At 36.8% G+C, this 20004-nt stretch overlaps 1 protein-coding gene across 3 annotated transcripts in view; it reads left to right on the forward strand.

The window, feature by feature from the left end:
• TRAK2 (trafficking kinesin protein 2) overlaps window positions 1-20004 on the forward strand; it is a 62516-nt gene that overhangs the window by 22654 nt on the left and 19858 nt on the right. For 2 of the 3 annotated variants that reach the window (XM_036253843.1, XM_036253844.1), the window contains exons 3-5: window positions 10699-10893; window positions 17680-17756; window positions 19276-19392. In XM_036253843.1, coding sequence (XP_036109736.1) covers window positions 10699-10893; window positions 17680-17756; window positions 19276-19392 — 389 coding nt within the window. Of the gene's footprint in view, window positions 1-6011; window positions 6163-10698; window positions 10894-17679; window positions 17757-19275; window positions 19393-20004 lie in introns of those variants that run through there. The other variant, XM_036253845.1, reaches the window with a different exon arrangement.

Raw genomic sequence — 20004 nt, forward strand, 5'->3', positions numbered from 1 at the left:
TGTGTTTGTATATCCTGCAAGCATCTGACAAGAATACCTGGCACATAAGAGGCACTCAGGACATACAGAGTGCACTATAAGTCCTCATTTGCAAGACTAAATAAAAAAATTCTGAACACCCAAAGTTCTTTCTAAACGTTGGTTCTAAAACTCACTCTGATGCCGAACACTAAATGGGTCCGAGGCTACCTGTCATGGCTTGAACCATATTAAGCAGAGACAGGATTGAATCATGTGGGTATTTATTCCAATGATGCTGGCAGTATGGGGGGAGCAGCAGTCATCCTGAAAATTCTGCTCTGACCCACCCCACCCCATTGCCAGCTGGCTGATTATACATGGGTGAGGGAGAAAGGGCTACATGCAGCTAGGAATGTAACAGAGTAAAGGGAGTGCAGACTGCAATCAGTGTGTCTGCTTCCAGGAGCTCGAAGTCCAGTAACAAGGTAGTTAATGTATGTTAAAAGCAGCTCATCTGGTTCCTAGAACTGGAGAATGGTCAGCATTCCTGAGGCAAACTCTGGGAGGGGTTCAGGGTCTGGCATAGCAACTAAGGCATGTCCTTGGTTTGCTCTTAAAATGTATCTTTTGTTTGTTTGTTTATAATCCTCACAGGAGGATATTTTTTCATTGATTTTTAGATCTAGTGGAAGGGAGGGAGATAGAGAGAGAGAGAAAGAGAGAGAAACATCAGTGTGAGAGAGACACATCGACTGGTTGCCTCCTACACAACCCCAACCAGGACCAAGGATCGAACCTGCAACCAGGTATGTGCCCTTGACCTGGAACTGAATCCACAACCCTTCAGGTGTTTATTGGAATAAAGGCTCTTATGTGCCAGTGGTTAGAGTGTCAGCAGTTCTTGGGTTTGATTTCGGATCAAGGGCATGTACCTGGGTTGCACATCTGACCCTGGTCAGGGTGGTGTGGGAAGCAACCAGTCAATGTGTCTCTCTCACATCAATGTTTCTCTCTCTCCCTCTCTTTCTCTCTCTCTCTCTCCCACCCTTCCCTCTCTTCCACTGTCTCTAAAAATAAAAATATAAAAATCAATGGAAAAAATATCCTTGGGTGAGGATTAAAAATAAAAAATGTGCCCGACCAGTGTGGCTCAGTGGTTGAGCATTGACTCATGCACCAAGAGGTTGCTGGTTCGATTCCTGGTCAGGACACATGCCCAGGTTGTGGGCCACTTCCCCAGTGGGGGCATATGGAAGGTGGCCAATTGATGTTCTCGCTCATCGATGTTTCTCTCTCTCTCTCTCTCTCTCTCTCTCTCCCCCCCCCCTCCCTTCCTCTCTCTGTAAAATCAATAAAGAGAAATAAATTATCAAAAAAAATGTATCTTCTTTTCTGAGTAATGGACCCAGGCTCCATGGCGTCTTATCATTTTACAGCTTTGTTTTTCTTCTAGTAACACATCCTCCAGTTTCCTTGGGTCTGTAAGAAAATCTATCTATTGTTAGTAAGTTGAATAATCGGTAAACAACTGTGGTTCTATTCCTATTATGTGCCCTTACCCTATCAATTGGTCCACAGAAGCTGACCTTTGCAGCTGTTTTTAAACTTACCTCACTTTAGTTATATTTGTTTTCTGAAAATGTATTATTGTATTTAAGTATAGGGTGATACCATATAACCGGTTGGGGATGTTGTTTAACATAAGTAAATGTATAGTACTACTTTACTAAAACTCCAAAAATTCTGAAACCCATTTAAACACAGAGATTTTTTTTCCTGTTGTTTTTTTTTAATTCAGCTTTATTGAGATATCTTTATGAAGATAAAATAAAATACATTCAATTTAGATATATATTTGGTTTCGTAAATATATACACTCATGTAAACACCAACATAATCAAGTTGTAGAACATCTTTATTACCCCCCACCCCATTCCTTTGTACCCAGAACTCACCACCTTTTACTGCTGGCTCCAGGTAACCACTAGTCTGCTTTCTGTCATTATAGATAAAATTTGCTTTTTCTAGAATTTCACATAAATTAGTATCTTTTGTGTCTGCAAAATGTTTTTGAAGTATTATCACTTGATAATGTCAGTGTTTTTTATTTTAGTCATTCTACCAAGTATGTACTGATATTTCTTTGTGGTTTTAATTTATTTGAGCATTTTTTTGTGTGCATATTGACCATTTCTACATCTTATTTGAATTGTCTTTTCAAATCATTTGCTCGTTTTTAAATTGTCTTACAATTGAATTGTAAATGTTTTTTATGTATTCTAGATGTAAGTCCTTTTTTATTTTATTGAATTTATTGGGGTGACATTGGGTAATTGAATTATATAGTTTCAGGTGTACAATTCTATAATAAATCATCTGCATATTGTATTGTGTGTTCACCACCCCAAGTCAAGTACCCTTCCATCACTCCTTATTTCTCTTTTTCCCTCTTCTGCCTCCTCCCACGGAAATCCTTTTTTAGATAAATGGGTTGCAAATTTTTCTCCTATAATGTGGCTTGTTTTTACATATTCTTAATAGCATCTTTTGAAGAATAAAGTTTAAAACTATTGGTGGAGTCCAGTTTATCAATTTTACTTTTACAGTTCCTGTTTTTTTGTGTTGTTTCTAAGGAATCTTTGCACACCCCAAGATCACAAAGATATTGTCCTTTGTTTTCTTTTAAAGTTTGTGCTTTTACATTTTATATTTAATTTTGAGTATGGAATGAGGTTAGGGTCCAGATTTTTTTTTTTTTTTTCAGTTGAACATTTACTTATTCCTGCACCATTTGTTGGAAACACTATCTTTCACTCTATTGGATTATTTTGGTAATTTCATTGAAAAATTACTTGATTATATTACTATAGATCTATTTCTGGACTCAGATCTATTCTGTTCATTTAATCTTGAAGTCTATCTTTACATATATACCACATTGTCTTCAAGGGTGGTTACCCAAAGGGAAGGTGGGTGGATGGATGATGAAGAGGGTAAAAGGGGTCAAGTACAAGATGATGGAAGGAAAAGAGACTTTGGTTGGTGAGCACACAATAGAAGATATAGATGTTGCATTATTAAGTTGCACACCTAAAATTTATACGGTGTTATTAACCGATGTTATGCCAATAAATTTAATAATAAAAAGGGAAAAATACCACATTGTCTTGATTACTGTAACTCTACAGTAAATCTTGAAACCAGGTAGTGTAAATTCTTTCTTTTTCAAACATTATTTTGGCTGTTCTAGATATTTGATGTTTCTATATAAATTTTAGCATCAGCTTATCAGTTTCTACCATAAGAGAATGCTGGAATGTTGAACAGAATTACACCGACTATATAGAGAATTGACATCTTAAGACTATTTAGTCTCTTAATTGGTGCAATTGATAAGTCTATCTATTAATTTAGGTCTTTAATGTATCTTAAGACTTTTATAATTTTTATTATATAGGTCTTGAACAGATTTAATTAAATTTAATCTTAAATTTTTAATTTTTTTCTGCTACTATAAATAGCATTATTTTATTTCATTTCCAGCTTTTTGTTACTAGCATATGAAATTTATTTTTTATGTATTGACTATGTATTCTGCACTTACTTAGCTTTATTTACTTTCTTGTAGATGCCTTGGACCTCTCTACATAAACCGTAATGTTGTCTGTAATTGGAGACACATTCCTTTTCAATCTAGATGTGTTTTATTTCATTATCTTGCCTTATTGAATGGGACAGGATCTCAGTATATTTTTTAATAAAAGTGGTGAGAACAAACATCTTAGCCATATTTCCATTATTAGGAGAAAAGTTACAGTCTTTCTTTTTTTTTTTTTTCCTGGTAAGTGCCCCTAGCGGGAACCGAACCCAGGACTCTCTGGTCCGCAGGCCAATGCTCAACCACTGAGCCAAACTGGCCAGGGCACAGTCTACCATCATTAAGTTTCTTGAGAATGCCCTTTTCAAATTGAGAAAGCATCTTTCACTTCCTAGCTGAATGGGAGGTTTTTATATGAATGGGTGTTGAGTTTTGTCAATAGACTGTTCTCCATTTATTGAGATGTTTTTTTCTTTTTTAGTATATTAGTATGGTGAATTCCGTAGGTTTTTGTTTTGTTAAAATTTTTAAACCACCCTTGCATTTCTGGGGAAAACTCCACTTGGTCATGATGTATTATTACCTTTCTTTTTTTTTAATCCTCACCCGAGGGCATTTTTGCATTATCTTCAGATAGAGTAGAAGGGAGAGAGTGTGGGAGAGAGAGAGAAACATCGAAGTGAGAGAGACACATCCAGTGGTTGCCACCCACACGACCCCAATCAGGGGCGGTGACGAATTACAACCGAGGTACATGCCTTTATTGGGAACCAAACCCGGGACTCTCTAGTCCGCGGGCCGATGCTCTAACTGTTGAGCCAAACCTGCCAGGGCTACGTTTCTTATATATAGTTGATTTTTTGTTGTTGTTGTTTGTTAATCCTCAACTGAGGATATTTTTTTCATTGATATTTTTAGAGAGAGGGGAAGAGAGGGAGAGAGAAAGAGAGAGAGAAGGAGAAAGAAAAAGAGAGAAAGAAAGTAACACATCGATGTGAGAGAAACACATTGACTGTTTGCCTCCTGCTTGTACCCTGACCAGAGCCGGGGATTGAACCTGCGACCCTTTGGTATGTGGGCTGACTCTCTAACCACTGAGCGACACCTAGCCTGGTGTATATTGCGGATTGAATTTATTATGTTTTGTTAGAGTGTGTGTGTGTTTCCCATTCATGAGAACCGTTGGTTTTACTTTTTTTCCCCTTGCATTGTCTTTGCTTGACTTTGGTATTAGGGTATTGCTGGCCTTATAAAATGAGTTGTAGCCCTGACTGGTTTGGCTCAGTAGTTAGAACATAGGCCCAGAGACCTAAGAGTTTCAAGTTCGAGTCTAGTCAAGGGCACGTACCTCAGTTGTGGTTTGATTCCCAGCCCTGGTTGAGGTTGTATGGGAGGCAACTAATTGATGTGTCTCTCTCACATTGATGTTTCTCTCTCTCTCTCTCTCTCTCTCTCTCTCTCTCTCTCTCTCTCTCCTGCCCTCTCTCTCTCCTGCCCTCCCTCCCTCCCTCCCACTGTATCTGAAAATCAATGGAAAAACTATCCTTAGGTGAGAATTTAAAAAATAATAATAATACTGAGTTGTAAAGTATTCTGCCTCTATTTTTGGAAACTGTTTGTGTAGAATATGGTATTAGAGTAGTTTTCATCCTACCTTATCTGAATATTTAAAGAATATCTCCTATAGCCCTGGCTGGTTTTGCTCAGTGGTTAGAGTGTCGGCCCACGGACCAGAGAGACCCGGGTTCGGTTCACTCCAAGGGCACGTACCTCGGTTGCAGTTTGTCCCTGGCCCCAGTTGGGGTTGTGTGAGTGGCGACCAGCCAGTGTGTCTCTCTCACATCAATGTTTCTCTCTCTCTCTTCCTCCCTCTCTCCCTCCCACTCTATCTGAAGATAAATGCAAAAATTTCTTCCTCCCTCTCTCCCTCCCGCTCTATCTGAAGATAAATCCTCGGGTAAGGATTTAAAAATATATATATATATCTCTCCTGTAGATAGCTTATAGTTAGACTTTTTTTATCCAGTCTGACAGTCTCTACATTTACATTTATTATAATTATTCATTTGGTTGTGTCTACTGTACTCCTATTTGTTTTCTATTTGTTCCATTTAAAGGTTCTTTCTTCCTTTTTTCTCTCATTCTTTACCTCTTTTGAATTGATCTTTTGTTGTTGTTATTTGTTTGATTTTAGGATTCCATTTCAATTCTATTAACTTAGCAGCTATACCTCTCATTTTTCTGTGTTTGTTGTATGTTTGTGCAGAGGAGATACTGTTCATGATGTAACTGCTGCCAGGTCCACAAGCTGGACCCGGCCAGAAGGGAGATTGCTTACTGCACCCTCCCACTTTACAGACTTTCTGAATGTAATTGATATTCAGACTGATATAAATCAGCACCCCTGTCCTACCTTCTGCAATGTGCTGGTTTCTGGAACAGGTCATTGTTCTTTACCTGGTCAAGCAGTTGAAGCATTTACCATTACCTGGGACTAGTCACTTACCAGTATCTGTGACTATACCATCTTCTATATAATTATGTGGCACCTACCAAGGGACATGGGGATCCATTCCATCTTGCAGCTACCCAAGATATGCCTGGTATGTAAGTTTTCTTTAATAAACTATTAAATTGCCAGACTGGAGTGGCCAACCTCTTTCTTCGGTCTTTTCCTGCCCTCAGTGTATGGAGATTGGTTTTCAGTCCAGGGACCTTTCCTTGGGTCTACATGTACTGACAGCTTGCAATATGCATTGTTAACTATCACAGCCTATCTTCAAATAACATTATACTATTTTATAAATTGACACTCTTACAATAGTATTCTTCTATTTCCCCCTGCCATCCCATATATTAATGCTGTTTACATATATGTATGGTATATACATAATTGTTACCATTTTTGCTTTATACACTTACAAATTAATAATGGGAATAAAAGGCTTTTATAGTTACACACAGATTTACCATTTCTGTCATTTTCTTTTCTTTTTATAGATTGAAGAGTCCATTTTGTATCCCTTTGCCTGAAGAATTTTTTGTACTATAATTCAGCTGGCAATGAATAGTTGTGGTTTTTTTGCTTTTATGAAAATCTTTATTTCACCTTTTTTGAAAGGTGTTTTCATTTGTACTGAATTCTAAGTTGACTTTCTTAAATTTTTTAAATTAATTTATTTTTGTTACAGATGTTTCTCCTTTTTCCCCCACTGACACCCTCCTCCTAATCCCCCCCCCAACCCCTAGCATTGTCTATGTCCATGGTTACGCATACATGCATATAAGTTCTGTGGTTTATCTCCCCCTCTCTTTTCTGAGGTTTGTCGGTCTGTATCCTACTTCTATGTCTCTGGGTCTATTTTGTTCATCAGCTTGTTTTGTTCATTATATTCCACAAATAAGTGAGACCATGTGATATTTGTCTTTCTCTGATTGGCTTCCTAAGTTGACTTTCATAAGCACGTTAGTGACCTTCCATTGTCATCTACCTTACATTGGTTCTGATGAGTCATTCTTGCCTTTGTTCCCTCAAATGTGGTGTGTCTTTTATTTTCTCTCTGCTTTTAAGATTTTCTCTTTATGTTTATTCTGTTTGAAGCAGTTCAGCTTCTTTAACTATAAATATATAGTTTTAATTAAATTTGGAAGATTTTGGCTAGTCTTTCTTTAAATTTCTTTCTGCTCCTACCTCTCTCTTCTTCTGTGCCATGTATATTACTGCTTGATACTGTGATACCAGTCACTGATGCTGTGTTTTTTTCCCCGTCTTTTTCCCTCTATACTTCATTTTAGATAGTTTCCATTGCTGTGCCTTTAAGTTTACTATTTTGTTTTTCTGGAGAAGATCTAATCTATTAATGTTATCCGGTGAACTTTTCATTTTAGATAGTATACTCTAGTTCTATTTGGGTTTTATAAATATAGAAATACTTCAGTTTTTCCTTTTATCAAGTTCTGTTTTCCTTTTAAATCTTTGAACATATTAATAATAGCTGTTTTAAAATTGTTGTTTACTAATTTTATCATCTTTGTCATTACTGGCCTGTTTCTTTTGACTCGTTTTCCAACTGCTAATAGATTACAATTTACTTATTCTTTGTGTATCTAGTAATTTTTTATTGAATGCTTAATATAATTAGATGTTTGGACTTTGTTGACCCCTTTAGAAGACTTAAAATTTATTTTGAAGAGTCCTTAAGTTAGTTATTGATAAGATAGATCCTTTTGAGGCTTGTTTTTAATCTTTGTTATATGGGATTCTAGGTCATACTCTAGACCAGTGGTTCTCAACCTTCCTAATGCCGCGACCCTTTAATACAGTTCCTCATGTTGGGGTGACCCCCAACCATAAAATTATTTTTGTAGCTACTTCATAACTGTAATTTTGTTTTCCGATGGTCTTAGGTGATCCCTGTGAAAGGGTCGTTTGACCGCCTAAAAGGGTTGCAACCCACAGGTTGAGAACCGCTGCACTAGGGTAAGGTATTGCTCTCTAAAAAACAGACTTCCTTCTTGAGGTGGTAGAGTAAAGCTTTTAGCCTCTTCAAAATCACAACAAAAGTGCAAAGGGAATAAACAATCAACAGAAACAAACTTGACTGTTAAAATCTGGAGACACTGGAAACTCTAAAACACAGTGTTGAATGGTTTAGCAGAGTGGAGGAAGGCCCACCCAAGGGTGCAGAAGGGGAGACACGGAGAAGCAACTTTCTGGACACACGCGTGGACAGGACGCACCAGGCCCTGCAGGAAGAGAAAGTGAAAGAGGAGGCTTAAGAGAGGGGTTATTTAGAAGGGAGTGAAGAAAAAAGTCTGACCCTGGGGCCCATAGAAACTTGGCCCAGTCAGGCAGCAGCGCCCCCGGCCCCTAGAAGCAGGAGCAATGGTTCAGGGACCCAACCAGAAGGCACAGAGGACAGCTCAGAAGGATGATTGAATTCTCCCTGGTAAATTAGACCAGACTCATGCCTCCTTCTCTAAACCTGGCTTTAGCATCCACGCATCCCCAAAAGACGAAGGAGGATCTTTCTCGAGAGCAGTGGTTCTCAACCTTCCTAATGCCTCCACCCTTTAATACAGTTCTTCATGGTGTATGTGGGCGTATCTGCATGTGGGCGGACCTGCCTGGAAACGGATAGAGGAGCGGTGTCTCGGTTCCTAAGACCATCGGAAATAATGTGTTTTCCGTTGGTCTTAGGTGACCCCTGTGAAAGAGTCGTTCAACCCTCAAAGGGGTCGCGACCCACAGGTTGAGAACTGCTGCTCTAGACCATACTCCTAGTGTGTTTTATTCTAGCATTAATTTAACCTTACCACCAGTAGGCATGACCCTTCTGGAATCTTTACTGATTGTCTCAACTGTTCATAGATTTGTCTACTCGGGCTATATATCATTCAGACCTCTTAGCCCGTGTAGGAGAGTGACGTAATGAAGATATGAAAATGTGGAGGAAAATTTGTATGTAATGAGGGCAGAGTAGTTTTGAGGTCACATTCAAGAGAAACAAGAGAAGGCCTTGAATCTAAATGGAAGCAAGGTATCTAGAAAGAAGTATCCATATGAAAGAGACACTAGAGAATAAAATGGTAGAGATGGTGTTTTTAAGATTGGGCAATCAGGAGAGTAAGAATAGTAGATTATTAGAAATATAGAAGCAAAAGGAAGAACTAATCTGGAGGATATTTAATTTAACCTACTAAACTCTGATTGTATTCTCATTTTTAAAATTACCCTTTGGAAATAGGGACTTTGTAACTTTGAATTTTTATGGAATTTCATTAATTCTTATTAAAAGAAAATTTCTAGGAAATGGTAGCTTTTTAAACGTTGCTTTTGTTCTTTATTTCCATCATACCCTTGAATGCCTAAAAGTCCCTATTTAGCTCTGCATGTATTTATAATCAACTTCTCCTCCTGCAAGTATTAGAGTAACATCCTGTATAAGATATATTTGTGGCAGGAAAAGTTTGGATAATCACATGAAATTCATATAAATAGAATTTGATATAATTTTAGGGCTCTTAATTTAAGAGATCTGCCAAGAGCTTCTTTGGAACCATATTTAAGGTTTTAAATGTACCTCATCTTTGTGGTTATGAAGCCACAGCATGTCCTTCTAGGTGGATAGGGTTGTCTAATACTGCCAGCTTCCTTGTAATTGATTTTTTAAATTGTTATTGTTAAGATCAAGTAGTATAAATTTACTCTTTTAGGGTATGTTTTCACCTTGTTGTTCTTTGCCAGAGTTAGGACATGTTTCTTTATACTACCCACAAAGGAAATTCTAGATCACTTAAAAAAGTGAGAGGGTTGATGTGACATCCTGTATTTTCTCTATTTTAAGCCCTAGTATTTTAAGCATATTACAAGGGATAACTATCCTTTTCTTGTAAACAGCTAAATTTGGTAGGTGTTAAATGTATTTGGGGCAGAAAGCCAGGAACAAACACATAAAGGTAGAGAAGCCCAGGCGAGTTCAGAGATATGTATGAGGTGGGGGAGTTAGAGGTGTGCAGGTGAGAGAGTAGTGATGTGAAAGGTATTCAGGACTTTAGTGTACCGCATTTCTCAAAGAAAAATGATAAAGTGCTTAGTCCAGTACCAGTGTAGGAACACTGCTGGAATGTTAACATTACTGGTTAATATGCAACCAGTAAATGTTAATTTTTTATATCTAGCTGATTTTTCCAGATTTTGAAGAATCCTCCTGTAGAGTTTAAATTCTTTTTCTAAAGAACATGTAGTTTTATTTCTTTCAAACTATTTACTGCTGGTTGTTTTGTGCTGCCTTTTTTTTTTTTTTGACCCAAGCATATAAATTATTTGAGATCAGATCACTTTTAACTAGCACTAAATTGATTGATAGGAGAAAATTTATTTTAAACTTTAAAAACATATACATTAAGCAATGTAATTTTAGATGTGTGGTATTATTTTTCCTGTAGAAATTCTCATATTAAAGAAACCCAGAGAAAGACCAACTATAGTACCAGGATATATTAATAACAATCAATGGAGAAAAGATCTTGGCTAACATGTCTTTGATTTTCTTGCTTTCACAAAACTAATTTCACTGCTTATTCTCTAGCCTATTAAGAAATATATTGGATTCATTTACATGGACTCTCTTCTTTAGATGTCTGCTCCAGTGCGGATCTCCCTGAAGTTGAGCTGGTGAGTCTGCTAGAAGAACAGCTGCCCCAGTATAAACTGAAAGTGGACTCTCTCTTTCTATATGAAAATCAAGGCTGGACTCAGTCCGCACACCAGCAGCATCATGCATCTGGTGCCCTCTCTCCAGTTCTTGCTGAAGAGACTTTTCGTTATATGAGTGAGTATATTTTTACCCTTTTAGAGTTTGTCCATTGAAATAATAATCATGAGTATCTTGCTTTTGATTTTTAAAGTGTTTGACATCTCTAGCCATTGTTTGGTGATGATTCTAATTGTCTAATGTTTGAATGCAGAAAGTTTGTCATTCTTATGACTCTGAGTGTCCAGGGTTACAAGCATACTCAGATGTTCCCATTTCTCCCATCTCTTACTTGATACTTTCTCAGACTGAGTAGAAAGGAACTTTTTTAAGAAGTGCTGAAATAATTTAAAAATGTAATATTCCTTTATATCTCTTGACATTTATTGTCCCAATAGTTTGATATCCTAAGCCATCAGCTTTTTAAAAAAATTCTCACCTGAGGATATTTTTCCACTAATTTTTAGATAGAGTGGGAGAGATGGAGGGAGGGAGGAAGAAAGGGAGGGAGGAGGGAGGGAGGGAGGGAGGGAAGAAGGGAGAGGGAGAGAGAGAGAGAAACATCGATGTGAGAGACACATCCATTGGTTGCCTCCCACAAGACCCCTGCAATCCAGGTTCATGCTTTTGACTGGATATCAAACCCATGACGCTTGGGTCTTCGGGCCAGTGCTCTTAACTGCTGAGCCAAACTGCTCAGGACATCTTTTTTACTCATCTTCCCTATTAAACACAATCACAAAAACTATGTCAGTCATTATGAAGCATAGTTCTTGGATACCTAAGTAGCTTTAATAATGCCAAGGAAAAATAAGTGTACAGTATATAGTAATCTTCATTATTTACTTAGGAATTCATAGAGAATATTTCAGTGAAAGGACAAGCCAGATTTGTTCTGAAAATAAGTCTGTTTTGCACCAAGCTCTTAGAAATGACAAAACTAAATAGAATACTTTTTAAACTAAAGTATGGAGATCTTTTTGCCTTTGACCTCATTCCAAAAATCTGCATTCAGGCTGGGCTTACTTTTTTCTTATTCCCTATAAAAATATCGTTGATAATAGCTGTTGTAATATATAATAAAAGTCTGTAAGTTTAGCATTGATATGTTTGTGAAATTCTTTTCGTTTGAATTAGATATGAGGTTACATCAGGTCTTAGACATTTTCTCAGTTCCTCAGTGTTTTTAAAGATTGTGGCTGGGAGTGATTGTTGTGAAATACTCATTTTCATAGTAATCATTAACTTGCTTTTAATAGTAGTTTCCAAGAATAAAGTTAATCACTGCTCAGAAAAAGAATTCTGAACATTTTTTAAACTTGAATTGTAATATTGAGAAACTCTAATAGAACTGTATTTCTTCCTCAATAATATTTTAAATAGCTGAACATTAAATAAGGCTCTTAAGATTTTTCTAACTTTCTAGTTTAAGATATTAGTTGCTTGAGATTTTCTGGAAAATGCTTTTTAAAAGAAACACTGTTTTTGATTCCCATTTCCCTTTGTTCCATGAGTTTTTAGATTTGTGGGAAGAAAATTTCAAACTGAAATTTCATCACGATACATTTAGTTTGTCATTATTTTGATAAAGTGGCACCGAAAGTACCCCTTAGTTTAAGTTCTTTGTCCTATAAGTCACAGGGGGTGAGGGTGGGGGTGGGGCACTGTAGCTAGAAAGATGTCTTAGAGATTTAATGAGTTATTTTTAGGATTAACTTTAAATTTAAAAAATGGAAAATAAAAGATAAACATATTTTAAAATACTGTTTTTCAGGACTTTATACAAAACAAACCATAATGTTCAAGGGAGTAATTTAAAACTTGAGATTAATAGGATGATACAGATCTGTCCTTCCAGGTCTGGAAAACACCCCAGGTTCTGGAAAACACTTGTATTTATTTAGTCAAATGGTACTATTTTTACTTTAATTTCAAAATTAAACTATATACTGTATGTTGATATACCTAAGATCATGAAGCAAATAAGCTGGGATTATAATTGGTCCACTAATACTGTATCTTTGTACTATACTTTAATTTCACTATTATTTTAAAGATATTAATTCTTTGGGTTAATAGTTCACTCAAATATAAACAACATTCATTATAAATTTTCATCTTATGAATGTAAAAAATAAGTGATTTACTTTATTTAGCAAATTGACCATGGTTTTAAAAAGCAAGATTCAAAACATTCTCTTACCCTTTCCCACAGTTTTCTATCCCCTTGATATTTCAAGATTGGTAGTTTTAAATAACTATGTACCCTGGCACACCATCCTTGAGTTTGGCTCCGTGGTGTTACTTCAGCCTTTTCTTATCCCTACTTCCTGCACATGACAGTAGATAATAGAGTTGTTACCACAACTACTAGATTTTAAAAAGACTTCTAGTTTTTATCACTCTCCAACCCTCCCACACCAAAAACCAAAAACCAAAAATGAAACACAAAAACACCAACCACGTGGTGTAGTAAACGCTGCAGTAACTCCCGACAACCACAGACAGGTCTTAGGGTTTTAAGCCCAAAGAAATAACTGCAGCTCTTTCTGTTACTGTACAGAGAACATTTCTGCAATACAAAAAACAAAATGAACAAACAAAAAAACTGCCTTCAAAAGAACTGAGACAGAATATAAAGAAGGAGACTGGTGATGTATACCATGTATGGCAGCCTTTCTCAATAGGGTTTCAGGGAGAATTAAGCCCTATAGATAATGATATGAGTGACAGTTTTCTTAGTTCTCTCAAGGGTAATACTTAGCTAGCACATGATGCATAGGTGATAAGGTAATCCACAATACCTAGATGTTTTAGGGCATGTGGTTTAATTCTTTTGTGGAACTAGTTGAGAAGGCTGATTAAAGAATTATATATCTGCTCATCTCTGTGACCTGACTATGGTTAATGCTTCCTGAACATTATCAATTATATTTCCCTTCCTGCAATACTTTTTGAGGGCAGAGCTTAAGGAAAAATATAACTACCAACCAGAAGTAATAATTTCTACAATGTATTTCTCTGCAAACTTTAACGTCTCCAACTAATGTCATTTTATAATGGCCATTTAACTTTGTTTGACAAAGCTTTATGTCAGTGGTTATTAAATGTGAGTGTGCGTCAGCACTATCAGGAAAGACTTGTTTAAACAGTCAAGATTCCTCATACAAGAAAATGAGATCGTTAAACAAGATTAACTTCTTAAGGTTCAGCTTTAAATTCTCAGACTATGACCCTGGCCTGTTTTGCTCAGCAGTTAGAGCATCGGCCCTCGGACCAGAGAGTCCTGGGTTCTGTTCCTGCTAAGGACATGTACCTCGGTTGCAGTTTGTCCCCAGCCCCAGTTGGGGTCATGTGGGTGGCAACCACTAGATGTGTCTCTCTCACATCGATGTTTCTCTCTCTCTTCCTCCCTCTCTCCCTCCCACTCTATCTGAAGATAAGTGCAAAAATGTCCTCAGGTGAGGATAAAAAAATATATATATATATTATTTATATATATATATATATATATATACACATTCTTAGACTATGACAGATGGTAAGCATTTATAGGAAATACATTTTAGTTTCACCTCACTGAAACATGGTTTATTTTAAACATTTCTTTTATGTATTACTGTGTCCTTCATTTTCTCTTCCTCTTTTATCATGTGATTCTTGTAGCTTACAGCTGTTTTTACATCCTTTACTTACTGACTTTACTTCCAATTTAAATTTGCCACTTCATTTTAAGCTCTGGTCAGTCATGTAATATAAATCATGTTGTGTATTTTTAAATTAGTTGTATAAAATTTGTTTTTAACTGAGTCTTGTTATTCTAAAAAATAAAAGGCCAAGGCAAGAGGCGATAAGCATTTATTTGAGATCATAAGGAATAGCTGCTCAGGAAGCACTGATTCAGGCAGAAACCCAAGTTCCAATTATGGGGTGAAGGCAAGGGGTTTTATGAGAAAGGGAAGGGAAGGGAAGTAATTACATGAATAGAAGGAGGGAATTTCTGTAGGTGCAGATAAGTTATTCTTTAGTTGTATGTGGTGGTGCTAATTCTAAAGAATCTCCTTAAATTTTCAGTTCTGGAGTCAGGAGCTCCGTTTTCCTGTTAGCTTTATAAATAGTTATTTGGAAAACTGCTGCTCTGGGCCAGTCCAGCCCAGTCTAAACGATTTTTTAAAAGCCCAGTCCAGACATTGCAATGCAGTTCCTCTGGAATGGCTGCCCTGACTCCATTTTAAAATGGCTCCACTTATGCCAACTTTTCAGTCTCCAGGATTCCTGGTTCTTGCTTTGTATTGATTCAGGATCCGTGGCTCTCGTCCCTTGCTCCATATCACAGCACCTGGGCATCTTACAACCTATGCCCTGGGTTGCCTCCAAATCAATTAAATCAGAATCTGGAGTTGAGACCCACTGCCCTAGGTTAAATTTGGTTTTGCAGCTATTGGCTGGTTTTCTATGATTAGTTTAGAGCATAGATATATTGACTTGATTTTGTTTCCCATCTTATTATCAAGACCAGAAGTAGAGGAGACTACACACTGTATCTGCCTTATTTTTAATCTTTCGTTTATGCTATACTACCAAATTAAATTGTTAAGATTTCTTAGGCCTAAAAGCCTGTTTCCCTTATCCTCATGGTTAAATTTTGGAGTCAGTTTCTCTACTTGTAAATATAAATTCTTTTGGAATAAAAGTGTTACTTTTTAGTTTTTTGTTTGGGGTAGTGTTTTGTGTTTTTTTTTTAAATCCTCACCCGAGCATATTTTTCCATTTATCTTCAGACAGAGTGTGAGGGAGGGAGAGAGAGAGAGAGAGAAAGAGAGAAAAATCAGTGTGAGAGAGACACATGGACTGGTTGCCTCCTGCACGATCCCCAGCAGGGCCGGGATTGAACCACAACTGAGGTACGTGCCCTTGACTGGAATCAAACCTTCGACTCTTTGGTCCATGGGCCAGTGGTCTAACTGCTGAGCCAAACCAGCCAGGGGTAAAACTTTTTTTTTAATCCTCACCTGGGCATATTTTTCCATTTATCTTCAGATAGAGTTGGGGGCAGGGAGAGAGAAAGAGAAAGAGAGAAATATCAATGTGAGAGAGACACATCAATTGGTTGCCTCCCTCATGATCCCTACCAGGGCATGGGACCGAACCACAACCGAGGTATGTGACCTTGACTGGAATCAAACTGAGAATCTTTGGTCAGAGGGTCTGTGCTCTAACCCAGTGGTTCTCAACCTTCCTAACGCCGCGAGACCCTTTAATACAGTTCCTCATGTTGTATGTGGGCATATCTGCCTGTGGGCGGATCTGCCTGGAGATGGATAGAGGAGTGAGTGGTGTCTCGGTTCCTAAGACCATCGGAAATGTGTGTTTTCTGATGGTCTTAGGTGACCCCTGTGAGAGGGTCGTTCAACCCCCAAAGGGGTCGAGTCCCACAGGTTGAGAGCTTTTGCTCTAGCCTCTGAGCCAAACAGGCCAGGGCTGCTTTAAACCTTTTAAAAACTATATCCTAATACCATCACTCCAGCACCTAGTTTTACTTTTAACTAGGAATAAGATTATCATTAATAATTAAGGTCTAGGTAATTCCCAGATTCATTTTAAGCAATGATGCTAGGAAGAACAATCGAAAGCTCAGATAAACTAAACATGTCTAATGGTGTCCTTTGGACAACTTCAAGTGCTAAGATGGGACTAAAGAACTCCAAATGACTTAAACCATAGTATCTACTGCCAACTCAGTGAATTTTTTGCAGAGAAAATAAAACCAGGGCTATTTCATGCATACCAGTTGTGTTTAAAGTGTAATAACTGAATAGTTGTAGGATACTCAGCAGTTTTGCTCAATAAAATTTCTTATTTGAACCTCCTTATGACCTTGTGAGATGAATGTTATTGCCTCCATATTATAAATACAGAATCTGAATCTCAGAAGGATTAAGTGACTTGTTCCAGCTCGCTCAAATATGTGAATTCAGCGTTTCTGCCCCAAAGTCTCTCTTTTTCTTCAAGACAAATTCATAAAAACCTAAGTCAAACACAAATCTGTATCATGTAATGTACTCCAAAGTAAAAAAATTTCTTTTGTATTATGCATCATCTTTAGCTTGAAAAGGTATTGTTTATTGTGACTGTGGAAGCACTGGAATCACATTTGTCCTTCTCTTTGGAGCTAAATTACTCAAGTGCATTGGCAGTTCCTGAATTTATGAAGTGCAGAAATACTAGGCTTGAATTATGCAAGTTATAATGTATAGTATACAATACAGTTTATTTTATGGCAATGGCCTTGATATGAAGATTATCATAACGGGTTTTTAATTAAGCTAAAAATGATGATGATTTATAACAGCTACAAAAAGTCTTACAAGTCCTATTCCTTGTTTATTGATATTAACTCGCGATAGGTGATGATATTCATGATAATCACAATAGAATTCTAATGGTATTCCTTTGTAACAGTATAACCTCTGAGCAACTTGACTCTCAGTAACTTTAATATAGAGTAGGATATAAAACAATTGGTGATTTCATGCATTCTCCCAGCCCACATTTTCTAGTGTGAGTGCATCAAAGTTCTAATCTTCCTGAGGGAGAAGGAGATAGTCAGGAGGTGACTGCCTTGTGATCATTTGATGCTTTCTTAATTTATTGTATGATGTACATTTGTTTGTAATAATTAGTCTATTTCCAAATTGTCTAATACATGAAACATCCTTCCCCTTTTTTTCACATATATGTTTATTCTCCTGAATGGCTTTTGTAAAAGCCTGGGTTTGTTGTTGTTATCTTTCGTTTCTTATGAATAGTTAAAATTTTCTGTTATTTCTAAATCCTATAAACAGTTGTTTTTAATTGTATTAGTTCTAGGCACAGACAGGGTGGAACAGAAGACCAAAACTTACAATGACATCGACATGGTTACACATCTCCTAGCAGAGGTAGGAATATATCTTTTTCTTTTTCCAGTACAAAAAACTGAAACTTGAAGATCATTTGTAATTTATCAGATTTTTATATCAAGTAAAAAATGATGATGTCTTTGTTGTGGTTGTTGTGGATGATGAGGTTGTTACAGCTGGAACAACTGGCATACCAACTAGCATTCCAGTGCAGAGTGGTTCCTGAAGTTTAACTGGTATGAAATTATAGAAGGTTTACGGGGTTTTTTGTTGCTGATGTTATAATGGTGCCGGCTGGCCTTTCTGTCTTAAAAAAGTAGATGTGTCACTCTACCTGGAGCAGAGCTGCCTATTCAAGAAACAGCTCCATTGTAAATCTATACCTGCAGTTTGGAACATCTTTTCAAAGATTTTTGCTTTCAGTTTGGGTTACTTTTTGAGCTCACTTTGTCTATGACATTTTTAATAGGTATTGTGTTTCTCTTCCAATTGGCAGTCATAGAGGTATCTCCTTAGACTTCAATTTCAGTTGATCTTAATGGAAGACTGTCTTTATCTTTGAAGTACCCCTTTATCTCTCCTCCCCAGCTCCCCAGAACAATTTTGTATATGTCACTTAGCCTACACTAACAATGAGATAAGTGGGCCTTGAAATTTTGGAAATAACCTATCCACCTGTTTTCATGTACTATGGAGCAAAAGAACAGAAGCTTAATTTAATTTACAGTGATTAATATAAGCAGAATCCATACTCATATATACGGCAGTTAAATGTATATTGACAATTTTCTGTTCTTACAAAATAGGTGGGATTTCTGTTATTACTAAGTATCACCATGTACCCAGAAAGAGTAACTCTTCCTTTGCTTAGCTTTTCTGTAGGCATCCCTGCATCATTACCACCAACTTCTTTAGACACCCTTTTTTTCTAATCTCTAAACAGAACCTTGTAACTTCAAAACTTCTAGTCCTTTATCCCCTGTTTTACTTCATATCCTCATTCTTGCGCCAGTTGACAATAGGGCTCTTAACAGTGCTTTCCTCTAAGTCTCTGGCTCTCAGTGCATATAAACTTTGCCCTAAATGAAACTTTTTAGCAAACCTACCTGATCCTCATATTTTAATTACCTACTTCTGTACCATTACCATGCTTGATAGACAGATCCATTCAACAAATATTTGTTGGTCCTTTACTGTGTGCCAGGCCCTGGCCTCAGTTTTAAAGACTGCATTGATTTTTCTTATTCCCCAAAGTTGTAAGTTTAAAGATTGGTTACTGAATCCAAATTAATAGGGTTGATTAGTAATAAATTTCACTTGATATCAAGAAAAATGCCTTCTTGCGTTTACAACTGTGGTGGTCATCCATTTAACCAACATATGTTAAACATCAGCTGTGTGCCATGTCATGTGTTTATTTGGTATCTGGATGTTAAAATGAATCTTGATACTTTCTAGAATGTTGCGTTTTGTATTTACCACAATTGACTACAAAATCTCTAAACTCTCATTTAATTTTGTTGGCACTCAAAGAAAATTGTATTTGGTATTTTAACAGAGGGATCGTGATCTGGAGCTAGCTGCTCGAATTGGACAAGCTCTCTTAAAGCGGAACCATGTCTTGTCTGAGCAGAATGAAGCTCTGGAGGAGCAGTTGGGACAGGCTTTTGATCAAGTAAGTCTTTGATCAAGTATTTGCAGCATGAAATAATTAGGTCTCAGGCAATGGAGGAATTTCTTTTCCTGGGTGTCTCTGAATTGATGACAATAAGTAGATAAATAACACCAGTACATGTGGACTTTGTGGGCACTCATTGAACTAACTAGTAGAGAAATGAAATAATACTGTACAGAGCAGTTCTCATGTGAGTCTACCTTAGTCAATATAAAAACCTATATTCAGTACCTATCTATCGTACTTGTGGCACCCTGCTTAGATTCTAACATTTTATCCTCACCCCTTTGTGTAGACTTTGTGTGTGATCTTTTCACTTTATTTTTTAAAAATATACCCCCAAATAATAGACACCCGAATGAACTGTCTTTAGTCAAAAGCCCAAAAAAGGAAAAGGACAAGTTATTTCTGAAAATGTATTTATTCTAAGCAGTAAATATTATTAGTGAGAGCAGCTTTAATATTAACTTGAATGGTTAATTTTCAAATTTTCTGTAATTTGTTATTTTTATCTAGTTCTATTTACATTTTATAAATGCATTATATTTAATAACATTTGAGCCTTTATGTTGAAGATACATATTCCCTAGAACCAAAGTTAGGAAATTGTGC

This window comes from Molossus molossus, unplaced genomic scaffold (genome assembly GCF_014108415.1).
Source record: "Molossus molossus isolate mMolMol1 unplaced genomic scaffold, mMolMol1.p scaffold_m16_p_11, whole genome shotgun sequence".
Lineage (NCBI taxonomy): Eukaryota > Metazoa > Chordata > Mammalia > Chiroptera > Molossidae > Molossus > Molossus molossus.